At 48.7% G+C, this 18,367-nt stretch overlaps 1 protein-coding gene across 1 annotated transcript in view; it reads right to left on the bottom strand.

The window, feature by feature from the left end:
* LOC136586577 (uncharacterized) overlaps positions 1–18,367 on the bottom strand; it is a 92,578-nt gene that overhangs the window by 35,841 nt on the left and 38,370 nt on the right. The window contains exon 12 of the mRNA XM_066584711.1: positions 860–978. Within this exon, the coding sequence (XP_066440808.1) occupies positions 860–978 (119 nt within the window). The remainder of the gene's footprint in view (positions 1–859; positions 979–18,367) is intronic.

Here is an 18,367-nt window from a genome sequence, read left to right as displayed (position 1 = left end):
CCAGTGCAGTTGTAAGGAGGAAAGGAAAGTGTGAGTACAAAGAGCAAGAATTGTGTTGAGAAAGACAGAAAGCAAGCAGAAAAATACATTTATGCAAAGAGGAGAATAGAGAAAGAAGGATTTACAAGTAGAAACGGATGGGAGAAGAACAGAGAAGTAAAAGGAGATCTAATTAGAGAAAGTCATGAAGCAAAGTGGATAAATCAAGTAAGGAGTACAGAGAAGCATTCCCGTCTCATCTTAAACAGTAGTAAAACATAACCCAAGGAAATGTTCAAAGTGTGTAACTGTAACATCTATCTCAAAGCAAAGAAATGCAAATGTGATGTAATGCTTTTATGGAAGACCCCTTCTAAGTAATAAACTGCTTTCCTGTTTACACTTTCAATCTTGACTCCTGGGGTCCCTTCCCACCAACTCAACATCTGCACTGAGGTACCACACCACACTCTCCAGAAGAAAGGATCAGCAACCTCTTTTCGTTTATTCCTCCCATTTTTTATAATTATTATGTTTGTCCAGAAAGGCTCCCTACCCGTATATGGACTGGCGTCACGACAAAACAAAATGTCATTCTATGCGAGTGCTTGGGTAGCACTCCAATGGGAATTACCATTTCACCCTGCCCTACCCGCGGGAAGCAAGTTTTAGGGAACACTGCCAAGGTGTAACCCCAATTTACCAATGTGTAATGTTGTGCCAGGCCGCATTTCATTGGAGCGAAGCAGCGGCATCACCATGGCTACTATCAGTCGCTTCCCTTGCCATTGCACCCTCTGGCCCATTGCAGTATAAACAGAATTCATTTACAAAAACTGCATGATAAAAATCCCAATATGCTAATATAACAACGGCTTACCTCCCATCCAGATCACGTGTGCAGGAGATCTCGGAAAAATCTGTATCTCCTTCTTTCTGTATTTTACCGTTTTTATGATGAGTAGCTACAGAAGACACTGCAGGGGGCACCACTGCGTCCTAGATGAATAAGGAGGAGAGACTAATGCAACCTAAAAAAAACAGCTATTTGAAAACAACTACAAATCCTGACATGTAAATTAGTAACATAAATCATAATGAAAGTAACATGAAAGGATAAATCATGTATTTAACTTCATATAAAATTAGAAGGAGCGGATGACTTAGTGACATGTAATGCATTGAGCAGCAGCTTCCAGCGCTGACACCATGGGAATGATGGGAAGAGTGAGGATCATATTTACATCCCCGGACCCAATGAGTCACCTATTTTCAGTCCATAAGCTTAATAGGGCTAAAAGTAGGAAACAGAGTCTCTTTAAAGGGGTTGTCCGGTTACCAAGCCCACCTCTCCTCGCTTCAATAGGGCTGTCTGCATTAAAATAATAAACTGAAGTATACTTACACCGCCCCAACCGTGGGATCCAGTGCTGCACTCCTGCTGCAGTCCCAGTGATTGTTGTGACCGCTGCAGCAAATGAGAGGCTGCAACATCACCATTAGTTCTACTGGCATCAGTGCTCACATCCTGAGCGTCATGATGCCAGTTCAGGAACGTGACCCTGTTGCCTCTCATTGGCTGCAGCAGTCATATGATTTCCTGTGACATCATCTGTCACAACAATCACTGGGACTGCAGCAGGGTTGCAGCGCTGGATCCTTGTCAGTCGGGTTGGGATAAGTTTACTTCAGTGGGGGGGCGTGGCTTAGCTACTGAGCGGGAAGGACCTGTCCCATTTAAGGCCTCCTTCCCACGAGCGTGACGGGGTCCGCCGCGTAATATTACGCAGTGAAGCCCGTCACGGCGCCCCCCAGAGCCCCTATACTTACCTGCGGGAGATAGCGTGAAATCGCTTCCCCGCCCACCGCCGCCGCGTCACAGCCCGTCACCGCCCACCGCCGCCGTGCACCGGCCGCGTCACGTGCACGGCCGGCCGTGTCACGTGACGTGGCCGGCCGCGTCATATGGCGTCCCCCCCCCCCCCCCCCCCCCCCTGCCATCTTCTTATCTTGATCTCCTGCGCTGCGGCTGGACGGCATCCCCCTCTGCTGAGTGAATCAGCAGCAGACACTTGAGCCCGGTGAGTGCCTCTGTCAGTGACTCCCAACACTTCATCCCCGCACCCACGTAGATATCAAAGCACAGGGACTTTGCCCCTACATCGGAGAGAGGCAACCAGGTGTAAAGAGACACGTGGGGACTGCATACACCGGGACCGAGCCTACAGGAGAGGGCACGGAGCTACCGCCCCGCCCCCCCCCCCCCCCCCCTCTCCTCTCCTCTCCTCTCCTCTCCTCTCCTCATTTAGCCCATAGTCAGAGCAGACGGGCTAGCAGAAAGATCATATTCCTCTCATCCCCCTCGGCCCCCCCCTTACTGAACTCACAAACGCTGCAGGTGACACACGAGACTGTGCCAACTGAGTTCTAAAGCAGCACCCACCCCCCTCCCTTGCAAGACAGTCTAAACCACATGTGTCAAACACAAGGCCCGCGGGCCGAATCCGGCCCGCTGCCTCATGTTATGTGGCCCGCGGCATGCCGACGGCCGCTCACCACTGTAGTGATTACCAGCTGGGGTGCCGCAGCTCCCCACTTGTAATCACACTGACAGCGCTGATCCCAGCGCACACTCTGACATCAGAATCCTTCTCCCCTGAGTCCCCTGCTCTTCAGTTCCGCAGGAGAGGACTCAGGGAGGAAGCGTGCTGCACACTGTGCACCCGGGCGCATAGGAACTTTTTCCACAAGACTTTTGCACTATTGAGCAATTCCAGCAACCTGATTGGTTGGCTGATTCACAGTGATTGGTTGTTGGTTGTTTGGTGAATCAGCGAACCCAAATCAGGTTGCTGGAATTGCTCAATAGTGCAGAAGTCTTGTGGAAAAAGATAATATGCCACCCGGGCTCAGAACGATCCGAAGAGGAGCAGCGCAAGGAGGAGGTAAGCATATGGCTGGGGAAGGGGAAGTTAATATTGCTGCTGGGGGGTTAATATTGTTGTTGCTGGGAGGAGGTTAATATTGCTGATTGTTGCTGGGGGTGAGGGGGTTAATATTGCTGGTGTGTTGGGGGGGTTAATATTGCTGCTGGGAGGGGTTAATATTGCTGCTGGGAGGGGGTTAATATTGCTGCGGGGGTGGGGTGGTAATATTGCTGGTGGGGGTTAATACTGTTGCTGGGAGGGGGTTAATATTTCTGGGGGGGGGGGAAGGGTTAATATTGCTGGGAGGGTTAATATTGTTGCTGGGTGTGGGGGAATAATATTGTTGCTCGGTGGGGGGTTAATATTGCTGCTGGAAGGGGGTTAATATTGCTGCGGGGGTTAATATTGCTGCTGGGTGGGTGGGGGTTAATATTGTTGCTGGGAGGGGGTTAATATTGGTGCGGGGGGAAGGGGTTAATATTGCTGGTGGGGGTTAATATTGCTGCTGGGAGGAGGTTAATATTACTGTGGGGATCGCTATTACTAATTGGACCACTGTGGGGGTCAATACTTTTACTTGGGCCACTATGAGAGTCACTATTACTACTGCGACCACTATAGGGGTCACTATTATCACTGTGACCACTATAGGGGTCACTATTATCCCTGCGACCACTATAGGGGTCACTATTATCCCTGCGACCACTATAGGGGTCACTATTATCCCTGCGACCACTATAGGGGTCACTATTATCCCTGTGACCACTATAGGGGTCACTATTATCCCTGTGACCACTATAGGGGTCACTATTATCACTGTGACCACTATAGGGGTCACTATTATCCCTGTGACCACTTATAGGGGTCACTTATCACTGCGACCACTATAGGGGTCACTTATCACTGCGACCACTATAGGGGTCACTATTACTACTGCGACCACTATAGGGGTCACTATTACTACTGCGACCACTATAGGGGTCACTTATCACTGCGACCACTATAGGGGTCACTATTACTACTGTGACCACTATAGGGGTCACTATGACTACTGTGACCACTATAGGGGTCAGTATTAGGGTTCACTTACACGGGCGTAATTGCATTTCGGTCGCACAAATACGCTATGTATTTGCGCAATCGAAAATCCCTTATGCCTGCGTATTTGGGCATGCAGAAAGAACACAGATGGGCCCACTGAGATGGTGCGCAAATATGCAGTGAATACACAGGTTTCCTGCGCATTCACCACGTATTTGCGCGGCCCATTCACTTCAACGGCCTATCGAGGTGCGTAGTACGTAACAAAATAGGTCATGCTGTGTGAGAATATACATCATGTGAATGGACTCATTGGAATCAATGGCTTCTATTCACTGCATATTATGTACGCAAATACGCTTGTGTGAACGAGCCCTTACTATACTGACTTATAAGCGGCCCTTTGAAGGTCCCCATAAGCCTGATGTGGCCCTCGGTGAAAATGAGTTTGACACCCCTGGTCTAAACAGAGCTGAAGAGGGTGTTATCTTCACCTCACATAAGCCTCTAACACCGCAGACTGGGGTCTCAGACCACCCAAAACCAATCTACATCAAAGTGTAAATTGTACACAGAATCAGGGAGGTGTGTTAACCCTTGCTGTCCCAGTAATCCCAGTAAACAAACAGGACATAACACAGCTTCCTCAAACTACAAGACGCCACTCACCTCTAACCAAACGTCAGCAGGAGCTAGGAGAACCCACACAAAATCTGAATCTCATCAGCAACTACCTATATAAAAGCCCTAGGGAGACAAAATCCCTTCCTTCTCCAAATCCTGCGAGCCTGAAAATGATTTCTGCCACAAAAAAATACAAGAAGGACACTATGCTTAACTAACAACCACGTAGACACCACCGAGACTTCAGCAGAACCTAACACGCGACATAACCTCAAAATGGTTAAAACCAACAGAGACAGAAGCAGAGACGCAGTAGGCACACCGAAACACAATAAAAATCAACTAGAAATGGATAAATACCTAAAGAAAAAACACCTTTCACCTGCGGCGCAGAGAGCCAAAATCACGCAAGAAGCCTCTAACGACCAAGACCTGATCGATTCTGACAGAGAATGTGGCTCAACACACTCGGACCAAGACGAAGAACAAGACAGAGGCCCAATCTCCCGCTCCTTCATCCAAAAAATATTAACCAAAGCTCTCTCTTACAAGAACTTGCCGACATCAAAACAGATGTTAAGCATATAGGCCGCAGGGTAGATGACTTGGAGAACACCCAACTAGAACCAATCCACCACAGCGAGGCAGTACAGAGTAACCTACTCTCCCAACAAGACCATCTCAACCAAGCCTTTCTTCTCCTGGAGGACCAGGAGAACAGGAGCAGAAGAAAAAACGTCAAAATAAGAGGCCTTCCAGAGACCACCGCACCAGAGGCTCTCAAATCAGCGGCCATACAAATATTTAGCTCTCTCCTGGGAGAAGAGAGGGCAGATAATATTACTATCGAACAAATTCACAGAGCTCTGCGACCCAGACCTACTGCTTCGGCCCCTCCGCGAGATGTCATATGCAGTCTACTAAGCTACGTAGACACTGCAGATATCTTTCAAAAAGCACGAGGAACCCAAGAAATACTATTTGAAAACAACCAAATATTACTCTTCCAGGACTTAGCACCAAGCACATTGGCTAAAAGGCGCATATTGAAACCTTTAACAGACGCCTTGAGAGCGAAAAAATTCCCAGTGAAATGGCTCTTCCCATTTGGCTTAGCTACCTTCAACAACGGGCAACAAATTACCATCCGAACCCCAGAAGACCTAGGCAAAGCATGGGAAAAATTAGACATCTCGCCGATCGATATCCCCTCCTGGCTACCAGTGCAAGGCCAACAAGTGACACCTCTACTCTCGAAACCAGAGGACTGGAAGATCAACTCAAAACTCAAATCAACCAAGAAGTCCCAACCTTCTAACAAATAATTAATTATAACATTCTCTTTCCAAGAGGGCGATCTACACACCAGCTCAGAGATCAATGTCTCGGACTCTCCACACCTACCCCCCCCCCCTCCCCTTATCTCTCTCCCTACCATCCTCTGCCTTCTCCTAACCTTGCAGGAGAAGAACAAGCCATCGAAGCTGGATAGAGGACTCTATGGTTCCTGCGGAAGAGACGGGGACACCCCCCCCACTCCAAATACACCAGAGACTTGTGAGTCATAGCCGGCTTCCAGCAGCTGGCACGCGGGGAGGGCTAGGGAGGCGTGTATGGGTAATATGCCATATCTGTTTTTCATTCGTGGAGGTCCCTCCCTCTGACCCCGGGCCCCCAAACCCACAGAAGTACCCAATGAAGAGGGACATGGGGATTTCGGGACCCCCGGCCACTGGGACAGGCCTTATCCTGAATTTAGCTAATCCTTGTTATAATGTTTCTTTTTTTTAGTCTCTGTTAAAAAAGGCTGTTCATATACAACTCAGTTCAGTTAGGTTCAACAACAAATAGGAGTTGTCTGACACTACAAACCACAATATTTAAGACAAAACCTCACCCAAAGACGATTCACTACTTTCTCTAATACGAAGTCTCGGTGGTCTGCTAGAATCAATGGAGTGCGTCCAGCCACCCCCCAAACACGCAGGTGGGAATTGTCACCTAGGCCTGGCCTTCTATGCAACTGACTTTGTCCTTGCGGTGAAGAGCTTGGTCACTGTTTGGTGGCTCCACCCACACCTGGGTTTAGGCAGACCTTATTACCCGCCACACAAAGTGATGGGTTACGTTAATAGTTCTTGTTGTTTGGTCGTCAAGAAGGAGCGCCCGAGGTTAGTAGAACGACGAACAGATGCCATCTGTACGCAACTTAACACACATATATTATGGCTAACATAAAATATACATCCTTCAATGTAAGAGGGATGAACACTCCCGAAAAAAGAAGTCAAATTATGACACTACTAAAAAAAATGAAATCCGAAATAGTATTCCTCCAGGAGACCCACTTAAAACAAAACCACATACCAAAACTTCCCATACATACATATAACCAATGGTTCCACAGTACACACACATCCGCATCTAGAGGAGTGACCATTGCAATAGGACAAAAAGTTCCCTTTACACCCACTCTCCAGAAAATAGACCCATACGGTAGGTACCTATTCCTCAAAGGCACAATAGCAAACAACAAAGTAACCCTTGCTAACTTATACGCCCCAAATCACAACCAGGTCCCATGGCTCATACGCACTTTAACCAAATTCGTAGATTTTGCAGAGGGACTCACAGTCGTAGGCGGAGACTTTAATTTAGTCTTGGACCCTCCAGGGACACCACATCTACCACCCCGTCAATCCCCAACAAGCATATACGCAGACTTAAAGCTACCCTCTCTGACCTGAACTTGCACGATATATGGAGAGTATTACACCCAGAAGACAGAGGGTACACATATTTCTCTCACATACACACAACGTACCATAGGTTAGATTATCTCCTTGTGTCTGGAAAACACATAATAAACACTCGAGACACAGATATCGGTCAAATCACAATTTCTGATCACGCACCGGTCTCAGTCTCACTTCCCATACACAACCTTCCCATTAGAGAATGGAATTGGAGATTGAACTCCACACTACTAAGCGACAAACTCCACTGCACAACACTATCAGACAAGCTAAAAGAATTCTTTGAGTTAAACGACACCCCAGACATCTCCACACCAATCCTATGGGAAGCCCACAAGGCTTTCATCAGAGGTGAATTAATAGCCCTAGGCACGAGAGTAAAGAAACAAAGGGAGAGGGAGGTAGATTCCTTGCTAACACAGATATCTAACCTAGAACAAGTAGATAAGCACTCACTAAACAATGACAAACTCCAAGAACTAAAAGATCTCAGAGACAAACTTAAAAACACCCTAAACATCAAAACAGCAAAGACCCTCCTCTATTCTAAATATAAAATCTATATGCACGGTGATAAAGGTTCCAAAACAATGTCCAACCTCATCAAGAAACAAAAAGAAAAAACCTTCATACACAAAATAAAAACAACAACAGGCCAAACTGTAGATTCTACTGTGAACATCGCGAAGGAATTCGAAGAATTCTATAAAGATCTGTACAACCTCCCTAGTGACGAACAGAGAGGGGAACATAAAAATCTTAATAGCATAACTCAAGCATTTATAGAGTCCCTCACCCTACCCAGCCTAACTGAAGAAGATAAAGCTAGCCTAATATCCCCAGTCACCTCCCCAGAGGTCGAAAAAATTCTCAAATCGATTCCCAATGGAAAAAGCCCAGGGCCGGACGGCCTACCAATCATATACTATAAAACCTTTTCCGAAACACTCATCCCACACCTGACAAATCTATGCAATACACTTCTTACAGGTGGACAACTCCCCAAACAAGCCTTGGAAGCATTTATCACCCTGTACCAAAAGAAGGGAAGGACCCAGAACACTGCGGCAATTATAGGCCCATTTCCCTATTAAACACAGATCTCAAGATTTGGGCAAAGTTGTTAGCACAACGTATCTCACCTCTACTTCCAAAATTAATACATGCTGACCAAGTGGGGTTTGTACTGGGTCGAGAGGGAAAAATGAACACATCCCGCATTATCAATACTATCCACTACGCCAAACTTAACAAAATCCCACTGGTCTTATTGGGAACAGACGCCGAAAAGGCCTTCGACAGAGTGAGCTGGAGTTTTATGAGAGTCGCACTACAGAAGTTTGGCCTGCCAGATCAATTCATCGAGGCCATATTTAGCATGTATTCAACTCCCACAGCCAGGCTCCAAATAAACGGTACTCTGTCGGGGCCTTTCGCCATCACCAATGGGACCAGGCAGGGTTGCCCTCTCTCCCCCGCCCTCTTCGTGTTGGTCATGGAATTCTTACTTCAACGAATCAGACAACACCCCAATATTAAGGGGTTAAGTATAGGAAACCTCACACACACAACAGCTGCTTTCGCAGATGACCTTTTGGTGCTCATGACCAACCCCGAGAGGGCCTTCCCCGCAATCATAGACATCTTTGAACAATTTGGTAAAATCTCAAATTTTAAAATTAATTATGAAAAATCAGAAGCTCTAAACATTTCAGCTCCAACCAACAAGATTAAACAGATCATAAAAACACTCCCCTTTAAATGGCCCACTTCCAGCATCAAATACTTAGGCATCATTATAACTTCAGACCCACGCCTTCTCTATAAGGTGAACTTCCCCCCCCCCCCCCTCCTCCAAAAAGTACAAAACCAACTACACAATATTAACACCCCCCTGCTGTCATGGCTGGGCAGAAAAAACCTGATATCAAGTTATATACTACCATATATCCTCTATGTTCTACAAACAGTCCCGATAGAGATCCCCTGCAAATTCTTCTCAAATCTTCACAAAATGTTCAGGACATTTATTTGGAACAAGCGAAAACCGCGATTAGCATTTTCATACTTAACACAAAAGAAGCCACAAGGAGGTTTTGGCCTACCAGATATATCTACCTATTACAAAGCGATCCACATGGCTAGATGGTTTGACTTGGTGGAACGCAAACTAGACTCGCCCTCCTTAAACCTAGAGAGAACATTAATAGATCAAATCGGTCAATTCCTTCTTTGGACCAACAACAAAATGCCTTATAAAAAACAAACACTCAGCCCGACACTAAGAGGCACAATCAAGGTAATGCATTCTATCAGAATAGAAAAGGGAGATCAACACAAGCTAGCACCAATGATCCCCGCATCACTGGTCCCCTCTATTATAGCTAACAAGCTAATTAAAATAACCAACACTTGGGCTAAACTAAACTCTCTAACAATCCAAGACATCATTAAGGGAACTAAAATAAACAGCCCCTCACAAATCGATCTGCTCTTACCAAACCACTCCCTAAACTTCCTAGAGATAACAGGCATTTATTCCTCAGTCAAAAAACTTCAGGAAAAATATCAGAGAGAACTGCGAGACCCGTATTGGTACGAAGCATACCTCTCTGTCCCGGAGAGACCAAAGAAACTTATAACACACCTATACAAAGGCCTACTTATGAACGCTGCACCCGACAAGCCGTGGTTCCTTAGAGTCTGGGAAGGAGAATTGGGGACAACCTTTGACAGGGAAGAGACTAAAAAAATCTTGACAAATTCACATGGCTTCTCAAAATGTGTCCGCATTCAAGAAAACTCATTCAAACTGACAACCCGATGGTATAAGACACTGGTCTCGCTCTCCAAACTTAATCCTGCACAAACTGACAGATGTTGGAGATGTGGCACAGATAGAGGGAACCTAATACACATTTGGTGGCACTGTCCACAAATTAAACACTTCTGGCAAAATATCACGAACCAAATAAACAAAATATGTAATACCACATATACATTTAGCCCCGAGGAAGTCCTACTCTGGAAACCCTCAAAACAATTTACACCCTCAAAAAATTGCTTCCCCACCATACTAATTGCAGCAGCAAAACTACTCATCCCACCACTATGGAAATCGAATCATATACCTACGATAGCACAGTGGAAAGACAAAATTTCACAAATCTATAGATTTGAGGAATTAGCCGCTTGGGACATCATCTCGAGGGAAGAATCCCTCAAACTCTGGTCACCGTGGTATACATACCTAAAAAACTAGATAATATAGCTCTATCCAAGTAGCCCTAAACGGGGTGACGTATAAGAGCATCTAGCAGCAACAAATTCACTCGGGCGCTCCTCTCCTTTTCTCTCGATGACTTGGCTCCCCCCCTCCCCCTGTTAAGTTCCTTACCAATGATCGCAAATAAAAAGCTGGGACGCTGCAGCGGAAGCAGGTAGGAGCCCCTGGTTGAGCGGATTCACTAACCCGCATCTTCCATTGCTTCTTCCCCCACTCGCACGCCCCGTCATCTATACATTTGAATAGACCCCTAATGAAGGGGGATGTAGCTCCCTCCCGCTCACACAGCACCTATTGATTGAATGTACACAACCTATACCATCATATCTTTCAAAGCAAGTTTGGTACATTTCACCGCTAACCAAACATGTAACACTCATAATCTGTGATCTGTTAGTTACGTCCTACAATGGCTTCATTTGTGTAAGAAATTACGCACTGTTTGTAATCGATTTCTTTTCCATGCTCAAATAAAAACAAGATTGTTTAAAAAAGTTTACTTCAGTGCAGGCAGTCCTATTGAAGTAGGATTGTCCAATAACTGGAAAACCCTTTAACCCTTTCCAATCCAATTTGTATCCTGGTTTTCCTAGGGGGCTTACTCTTTTTCTGCAGTTATACAATGGCGCTATATGCTGGCTAAAGCCAGTACTGCATGAGGTGACACGTTGGATAGGCTCCGACAACAGAGAGGCTGGCAATATACAGTAAGAGAACCCTGACAGATGTCTTCCAACATTGGAGCTGTACAGCCTTAAATCATAATGTCTTTACAGGTCATACAGTGGATTGGAAAGGGTTAAAAATATAGTAAAATGTATATTCACAGACATCTAATTACTGTAAGTGCCAGAATTAGAGATGAGCGAGCACCAAAATGCTCGGGTGCTCGTTACTCGGGACGAAATTATCACGATGCTCGAGGGTTCGTTTCGAGTAACGAACCCCATTGAAGTCAATGGGCGACCTGAGCATTTTTGTATATCGCCGATGCTCACTAAGGTTTCCATTTGTGAAAATCTGGGCAATTCAAGAAAGTGATGGGAACGACACAGCAACGGATAGGGCAGGCGAGGAGCTACATGTTGGGCTGCATCTCAAGTTCCCAGGTCCCACTATTAAGCCACAATAGTGGCAAGAGTGCCCCCCCCCCCAACAACTTTTACTTCTGAAAAGCCCTCATTAGCATGGCATACCTTAGCTAAGCACCACACTACCTCCAACAAAGCACAATCACTGCCTGCATGACACTCCGCTGCCCCTTCTCCTGGGTTACATGCTGACCAACCCCCCCCCCCCCCCGCACGACGCAGTGTCCACAGCGCACACCAAAGTGTCCCTGCCCAGCCTTCAGCTGCACTAATGCCACACCACCATCATGTCTATTTATAAGTACGTCTGCCATGAGGAGGAACCGCAGGCACACACTGCAGAGGGTTGGCACGGCTAGGTAGCGACCCATCAGGAGCTGCACATGTGGGCATAGCAATGGGGAACCTATGTGCCACACACTATTCATTCTGTCAAGGTGTCTGCATGCCCCAGTCAGACCGCGGTTTTTTATAAATAGTCACAGGCAGGTACAACTCCGCAATGGGAATTCCGTGTGCACCCACAGCATAGGTGGCTCCCCGGAACCCACCGGCTGTACATTAATGTATCCCATTGCAGTGCCCATCACAGCTGAGGTAACGTCCAATTAAATGCAGGTGGGCTTCGGCCCACACTGCATGCCCCAACCTGACCGGGGTTTTTAATTCATAGACACAGGCAGGTACAACTCCCTATTGTGAAGTCCGTGTGGACCCACAGCATGGGTGGGTGCCAGGAAGCCACCGGCGGTACATAAATATATCCCATTGCATTGCCCATCACAGCTGAGGTAATGTCATGTTTAATGCAGGTGGGCTTCGGCCCACACTGCATGCCCCAGTCAGACTGGGGTTCTTTAAGTGGACACATGCAGTTACAACTCCCTGTGGACCCACAGCATGGGTGGCTCCCTGGAACCCACCGGCTGTACATAAATGTATCCCATTGCAGTGCCCATCACAGCTGAGGTAACGTCCGATTAAATGCAGGTGGGCTTCGGCCCACACTGCATGCCCCAGTCATACTGGGGTTCTTTAAGTGGACACATGCAGTTACAACTTCCTGTGGACCCACAGCATGGGTGGCTCCCTGGAACCCACCGGCTGTACATAAATGAATCCCATTGCAGTGCCCAGCACAGCTGAGGTAATGTCAGGTTTACTGCAGGTGGGCAAAAAATTAATTGGATTACACTGTAGGCGAGGGCCCAAAAAAATTGGTGTACCAACAGTACTAATGTACGTCAGAAAAATTGCCCATGCCCAACCAAGAGGGCAGGTGAAACCCATTAATCGCTTTGGTTAATGTGGCTTAATTTGTAACTAGGCCTGGAGGCAGCCCAGTTAAAATAAAAATTGGTTCAGGTGAAAGTTTCAACGCTTTAAAGAGCATTGAAACGTATAAAAATTGTTTACAAAAATTATATGAGTGAGCCTTGTGGGCCTAAGAAAAATTGCCCGTTCAGCGTGATTACGTGAGGTTTCAGGAGGAGGAGCAGGAGGAGGAGGAGGAATATTATACACAGATTGATGAAGCTAAAAGGTCCAAATTTTTGATGGTGATAGAGAACAATGCTTCCATCCGCGGGTGCAGCCTACGTATTGTTTAGGTATCGCTGCTGTCCGCTGGTGGAGAAGAGAAGTCTGGGGAAATCCAGGCTTTGTTCATCTTGATGAGTGTAAGCCTGTCGGCACTGTCGGTTGACAGGCAGGTACGCTTATCTGTGATGATTCTCCCAGCCGCACTAAACACCCTCTCTGACAAGACGCTAGCCGCAGGACAAGCAAGCACCTCCAGGGCATACAGCGCGAGTTCAGGCTACGTGTCCAGCTTCGACACCCAGTAGTTGTAGGTGGCAGAGGCATCACGGAGGACGGTCGTGCGATCGGCTACGTACTCCCTCACCATCCTTTTACAGTGCTCCCGCCGACTCAGCCTTGACTGGGGAGCGGTGACACAGTCTTGCTGGGGAGCCAGAAAGCTGTCAAAGGCCTTAGAGAGTGTTGCCCTGCCTGTGCTGTACATGCTGCCTGATCTCTGCGCCTCCCCTGCTACCTGGCCCTCGGAACTGCGCCTTCGGCCACTAGCACTGTCAGATGGGAATTTTACCATCAGTTTGTCCGCCAGGGTCCTGTGGTATAGCATCACTCTCGAACCCCTTTCCTCTTCGGGTATGAGAGTGGAAAGGTTCTCCTTATACCGTGGGTCGAGCAGTGTGTACACCCAGTAATCCGTAGTGGCCAGAATGCGTGTAACGCGAGGGTCACGAGAAAGGCATCCTAACATGAAGTCAGCCATGTGTGCCAGGGTACCTGTACGCAACACATGGCTGTCCTCACTAGGAAGATCACTTTCAGGATCCTCCTCCTCCTCAGGCCATACACGCTGAAAGGATGACAGGCAAGCAGCATGGGTACCGTCAGCAGTGGGCCAAGCTGTCTCTTCCCCCTCCTCATCCTCCTCCTCAACGCACTGAGATATAGACAGGAGGGTGCTCTGACTATCCAGCGACATACTGTCTTCCCCCGCCTCTGTTTCCAAGCGCAAAGCGTCTGCCTTTATGCTTTGCAGGGAACTTCTCAAGAGGCATAGCAGAGGAATGGTGATGCTAATGATTGCAGCATCGCCGCTCACCATCTGGGTAGACTCCTCAAAGTTTTCAAGGACCTGGCAGATGTCTGCCAACCAGGCCCACTCTTCTGTAAAGAATTGAGGAGGCTGACTCCCACTGCGCCGCCCATGTTGGAGTTGGTATTCCACTATAGCTCTACGCTGCTCATAGAGCCTGGCCAACATGTGGAGCGTAGAGTTCCACCGTGTGGGCACGTCGCACAGCAGTCGGTGCACTGGCAGATGAAACCGATGTTGCAGGGTGCGCAGGGTGGCAGCGTCCGTGTGGGACTTGCGGAAATGTGCGCAGAGCCGGCGCACCTTTACGAGCAGGTCTGACAAGCGTGGGTAGCTTTTCAGAAAGCGCTGAACCACCAAATTAAAGACGTGGGCCAGGCATGGCACGTGCGTGAGGCTGCCGGGCTGCAGAGCCGCCACCAGGTTACGGCCGTTGTCACACACGACCATGCCCGGTTGGAGGCTCAGCGGCGCAAGCCAGCGGTCGGTCTGCTCTGTCAGACCCTGCAGCAGTTCGTGGGCCGTGTGCCTCTTCTCCCCTAAGCTGAGTAGTTTCAGCACGGCCTGCTGACGCTTGCCCACCGCTGTGCTGCCGTGCCGCGCGACATCGACTGCTGGCGACGTGCTGCTACTGACACATCTTGATTGCGAGACAGAGGTTGCGTTGGAGGAGGAGGAGGAGGGTGGTTTAGTGGAGGAAGCATACACCGCCGCAGATACCACCACCGAGCTGGGGCCCGCAATTCTGGGGGTGGGTAGGACGTGAGCGGTCCCAGGCTCTGACTCTGTCCCAGCCTCCACTAAATTCCCCCAATGTGCCGTCAGGGAGATATAGTGGCCCTGCCCGCCTGTGCTTCTCCACGTGTCCGTTGTTAAGTGGACCGTGGCAGTAACCGCGTTGGTGAGGGCGTGTACAATGTTGCGGGAGACGTGGTCGTGCAGGGCTGGGACGGCACATCGGGAAAAGTAGTGGCGACTGGGAACTGAGTAGTGCGGGGCCGCCGCCGCCATCATACCTTTGAAAGCCTCCGTTTCCACAACCCTATACGGCAGCATCTCCAGGCTGATAAATTTGGCTATGTGCACGTTTAACGCTTGAGCGTGCGGGTGCGTGGCGGCGTACTTGCGCTTGCGCTCCAACACTTGCGCTAGCGACGGCTGGACGCTGCGCTGAGAGACATTGGTGGATGGGGCCGAGGACAGCGGAGGTGAGGGTGTGGGTGCAGGCCAGGAGACAGTAGTGCCTGTGTCCTGAGAGGGGGTTGGATCTCAGTGGCAGGTTGGGGCACAGGGGGAGATACAGCGGTGCAACCCGGAGGCGGTGAACGGCCTTCGTCCCACCTTGTGGGGTGCTTGGCCATCATATGTCTGCGCATGCTGGTGGTGGTGAGGCTGGTGGTGGTGGCTTCCCGGCTGATCTTGGTGCAACAAAGGTTGCACACCACTGTTCGTCGGTCGTCTGCACTCTCAGTGAAAAACTGCCAGACCTTTGAGCACCTCGGCCTCTGCAGGGTGGCATGGCGCGAGGGGGCACTTTGGGAAAAAGTTGGTGGATTATTCGGTCTGGCCCTGCCTCTACCCCTGGCCACCGCACTGCCTCTTCCAACCTGCCCTGCTGCTGCACTTGCCTCCCCCTCTGAAGACCTGTCCTCAGGAGGCGTAGCAAACCAGGTGGGGTCAGTCACCTCATCGTCCTGCTGCTCTTCCTCCGAATCCTCTGTGCGCTCCTCCCTCGTACTTACTCCAATTACTACTACCTGAGTGATAGACAACTGTGTCTCATCGTCATCGTCCTGCTCACCCACTGAAAGCTCTTGAGACAGTTGCCGGAAGTCCCCAGCCTCATCCCCCGGACCCCGGGAACTTTCCAAAGGTTGGGCATCGGTCGCGACAAACTCCTCCAGTGGGAGAGAATTCGGAACCATTGCTGCCCATTCTGGGCAGGGGCCAGAGAACAGTTCCTGGGAGTCTGCCTGCTCCTCAGAATGTGTCATTGTAATGGAGTGAGGAGGCTGGGAGGAAGGAGGAGCAGCTGCCAGAGGATTCAGAGTTGCAGCAGTGGACGGCGTAGAACTCTGGGTGGTCGATAGATTGCTGGATGCACTTTCTGCAATCCACGACAGGACCTGCTCACACTGCTCATTTTCTAATAAAGGTCTACCGCGTGGACCCATTAATTGTGAGATGAATGTGGGAACGCCAGAAACGTGCCTCTCTCCTAATCCCGCAGCAGTCGGCTGCGATACACCTGGATCAGGAGCTCGGCCTGTGCCCACACCCTGACTTGGGCCTCCGCATCCTCGCCCGCGTCCACGTCCTCTAGGCCTACCCCTACCCCTCAGCATGCTGTATTACCAGTAGTGCAGAAACAAAACGTTGTAATTAAATGTGCCGCTTATTGGCCTGTGGTTGGAGGCTGACTTCCCTTACGGAACGCACAGCAGAGCCAGGAAACAATTTTGCGCACGCCTGTAGTGAGACGTAGGTGCGTATGACTGAGCTAGTGGAATTCACAGCGCAGAAGCAGTCAAGTGGCCAAAGGCCAGTAGTAGGCCTTAAGTATTTTGCTTCTATTTTTTTTAAATGCTGAGCTGATACAGCAGACAGATACTGTAGGCAGCGTATAATATTATGTATACTGTTTCCCTCTGGCGGGATGACAGTGCTGATGTAACAGAGACAGCAGATTCAGGAAACAATTTTGCGCAAGCCTGCTGTAACGCTTAGCTGCGTATTGATTAGGACTACTATCCCCAGCAGATAGATACTGTAGGCAGCGTATAATATTATGTATACTCTTTCCCTCTGGCGGGATGATGGCGATCATGTAACAGAGACAGCAGATCCAGGAAACAATTTTGCGCAAGCCTGCTGTAACGCTTAGCTGCGTATTAATTAGGACTACTACCCCCAGCAGATAGATACTGTAGGCAGCGTATAATATTATGTATACTGTTTCCCTCTGGCGGGATGACAGCGATCATGTAACAGAGACAGCAGATCCAGGAAACAATTTTGCGCAAGCCTGCTGTAACGCTTAGCTGTGTATTAATTACGACTACTACCCCCAGCAGATAGATACTGTAGGCAGCGTATAATATTATGTATACTGTTTCCCTCTGGCGGGATGACAGCGATCATGTAACAGAGACAGCAGATCCAGGAAACAATTTTGCGCAAGCCTGCTGTAACGCTTAGCTGCGTATTAATTACGACTACTACCCGCAGCAGATAGATACTGTAGAGAGTGTATAATATTATGTATACTCTTTCCCTCTGGCGGGATGACGGCGATCATGTAACAAAGACAGCAGATCCAGGAAACAATTTTGCGCAAGCCTGCTGTAACGCTTAGCTGCGTATTAATTAGGACTACTACCCCCAGCAGACACGCAGTAAACTGAAGACGGTCACAGGCAGCCCAAATATAGTATTTTTCACCAATTTTTTGGAAAAAGCCCACTGCCTATATAGCCTGAATATCTCTTTCCCTGCCTCACCAGTACTGCCCCTATACTCTGTACAATGACTGCAGACTGCGGACGCAATGCTCTGCACGGCCGATATACAAAAAAAAATTGTGTAACACTGCTAAAAGCAGCCTCAACAGTATTGCACACGGTCAGATGTGGCCCTAAGAAGGACCGTTGGGGTTCTTGAAGCCTAAAATAACTCCTAACGCTCTCCCTATAGCAGCTCCGGCACCAGCAGCACTGTCCCTGATCTCTGTCAGAATGCATCTGTGGCGAGCCGCGGGAGGGGCCGATTTATATACTCGGGTGACACCTGATCTCGCCAGCCACTCACTGCAGGGGGGTGGTATAGGGCTTGAACGTCGCAGGGGGAAGTTGTAATGCCTTCCCTGTCTTTCTATTGGCCAGAAAAGCGCGCTAACGTCTCAGAGATGAAAGTGAAAGTAACTCGAACATCGCGTGGTGCTTGCCTCTAGTAACGAGCATCTTGAACACGCTAATACTCGAACGAGTATCAAGCTCGGACGAGTACGTTCGCTCATCTCTAGCCTGAATGCATAA

The sequence above is a fragment of the Eleutherodactylus coqui genome, chromosome 12 (assembly GCF_035609145.1).
Source record: "Eleutherodactylus coqui strain aEleCoq1 chromosome 12, aEleCoq1.hap1, whole genome shotgun sequence".
Classification (NCBI taxonomy): domain Eukaryota; kingdom Metazoa; phylum Chordata; class Amphibia; order Anura; family Eleutherodactylidae; genus Eleutherodactylus; species Eleutherodactylus coqui.
Note: the sequence above shows the minus strand (reverse complement) of the source record. Positions and strands in the feature narration are given on the sequence as shown.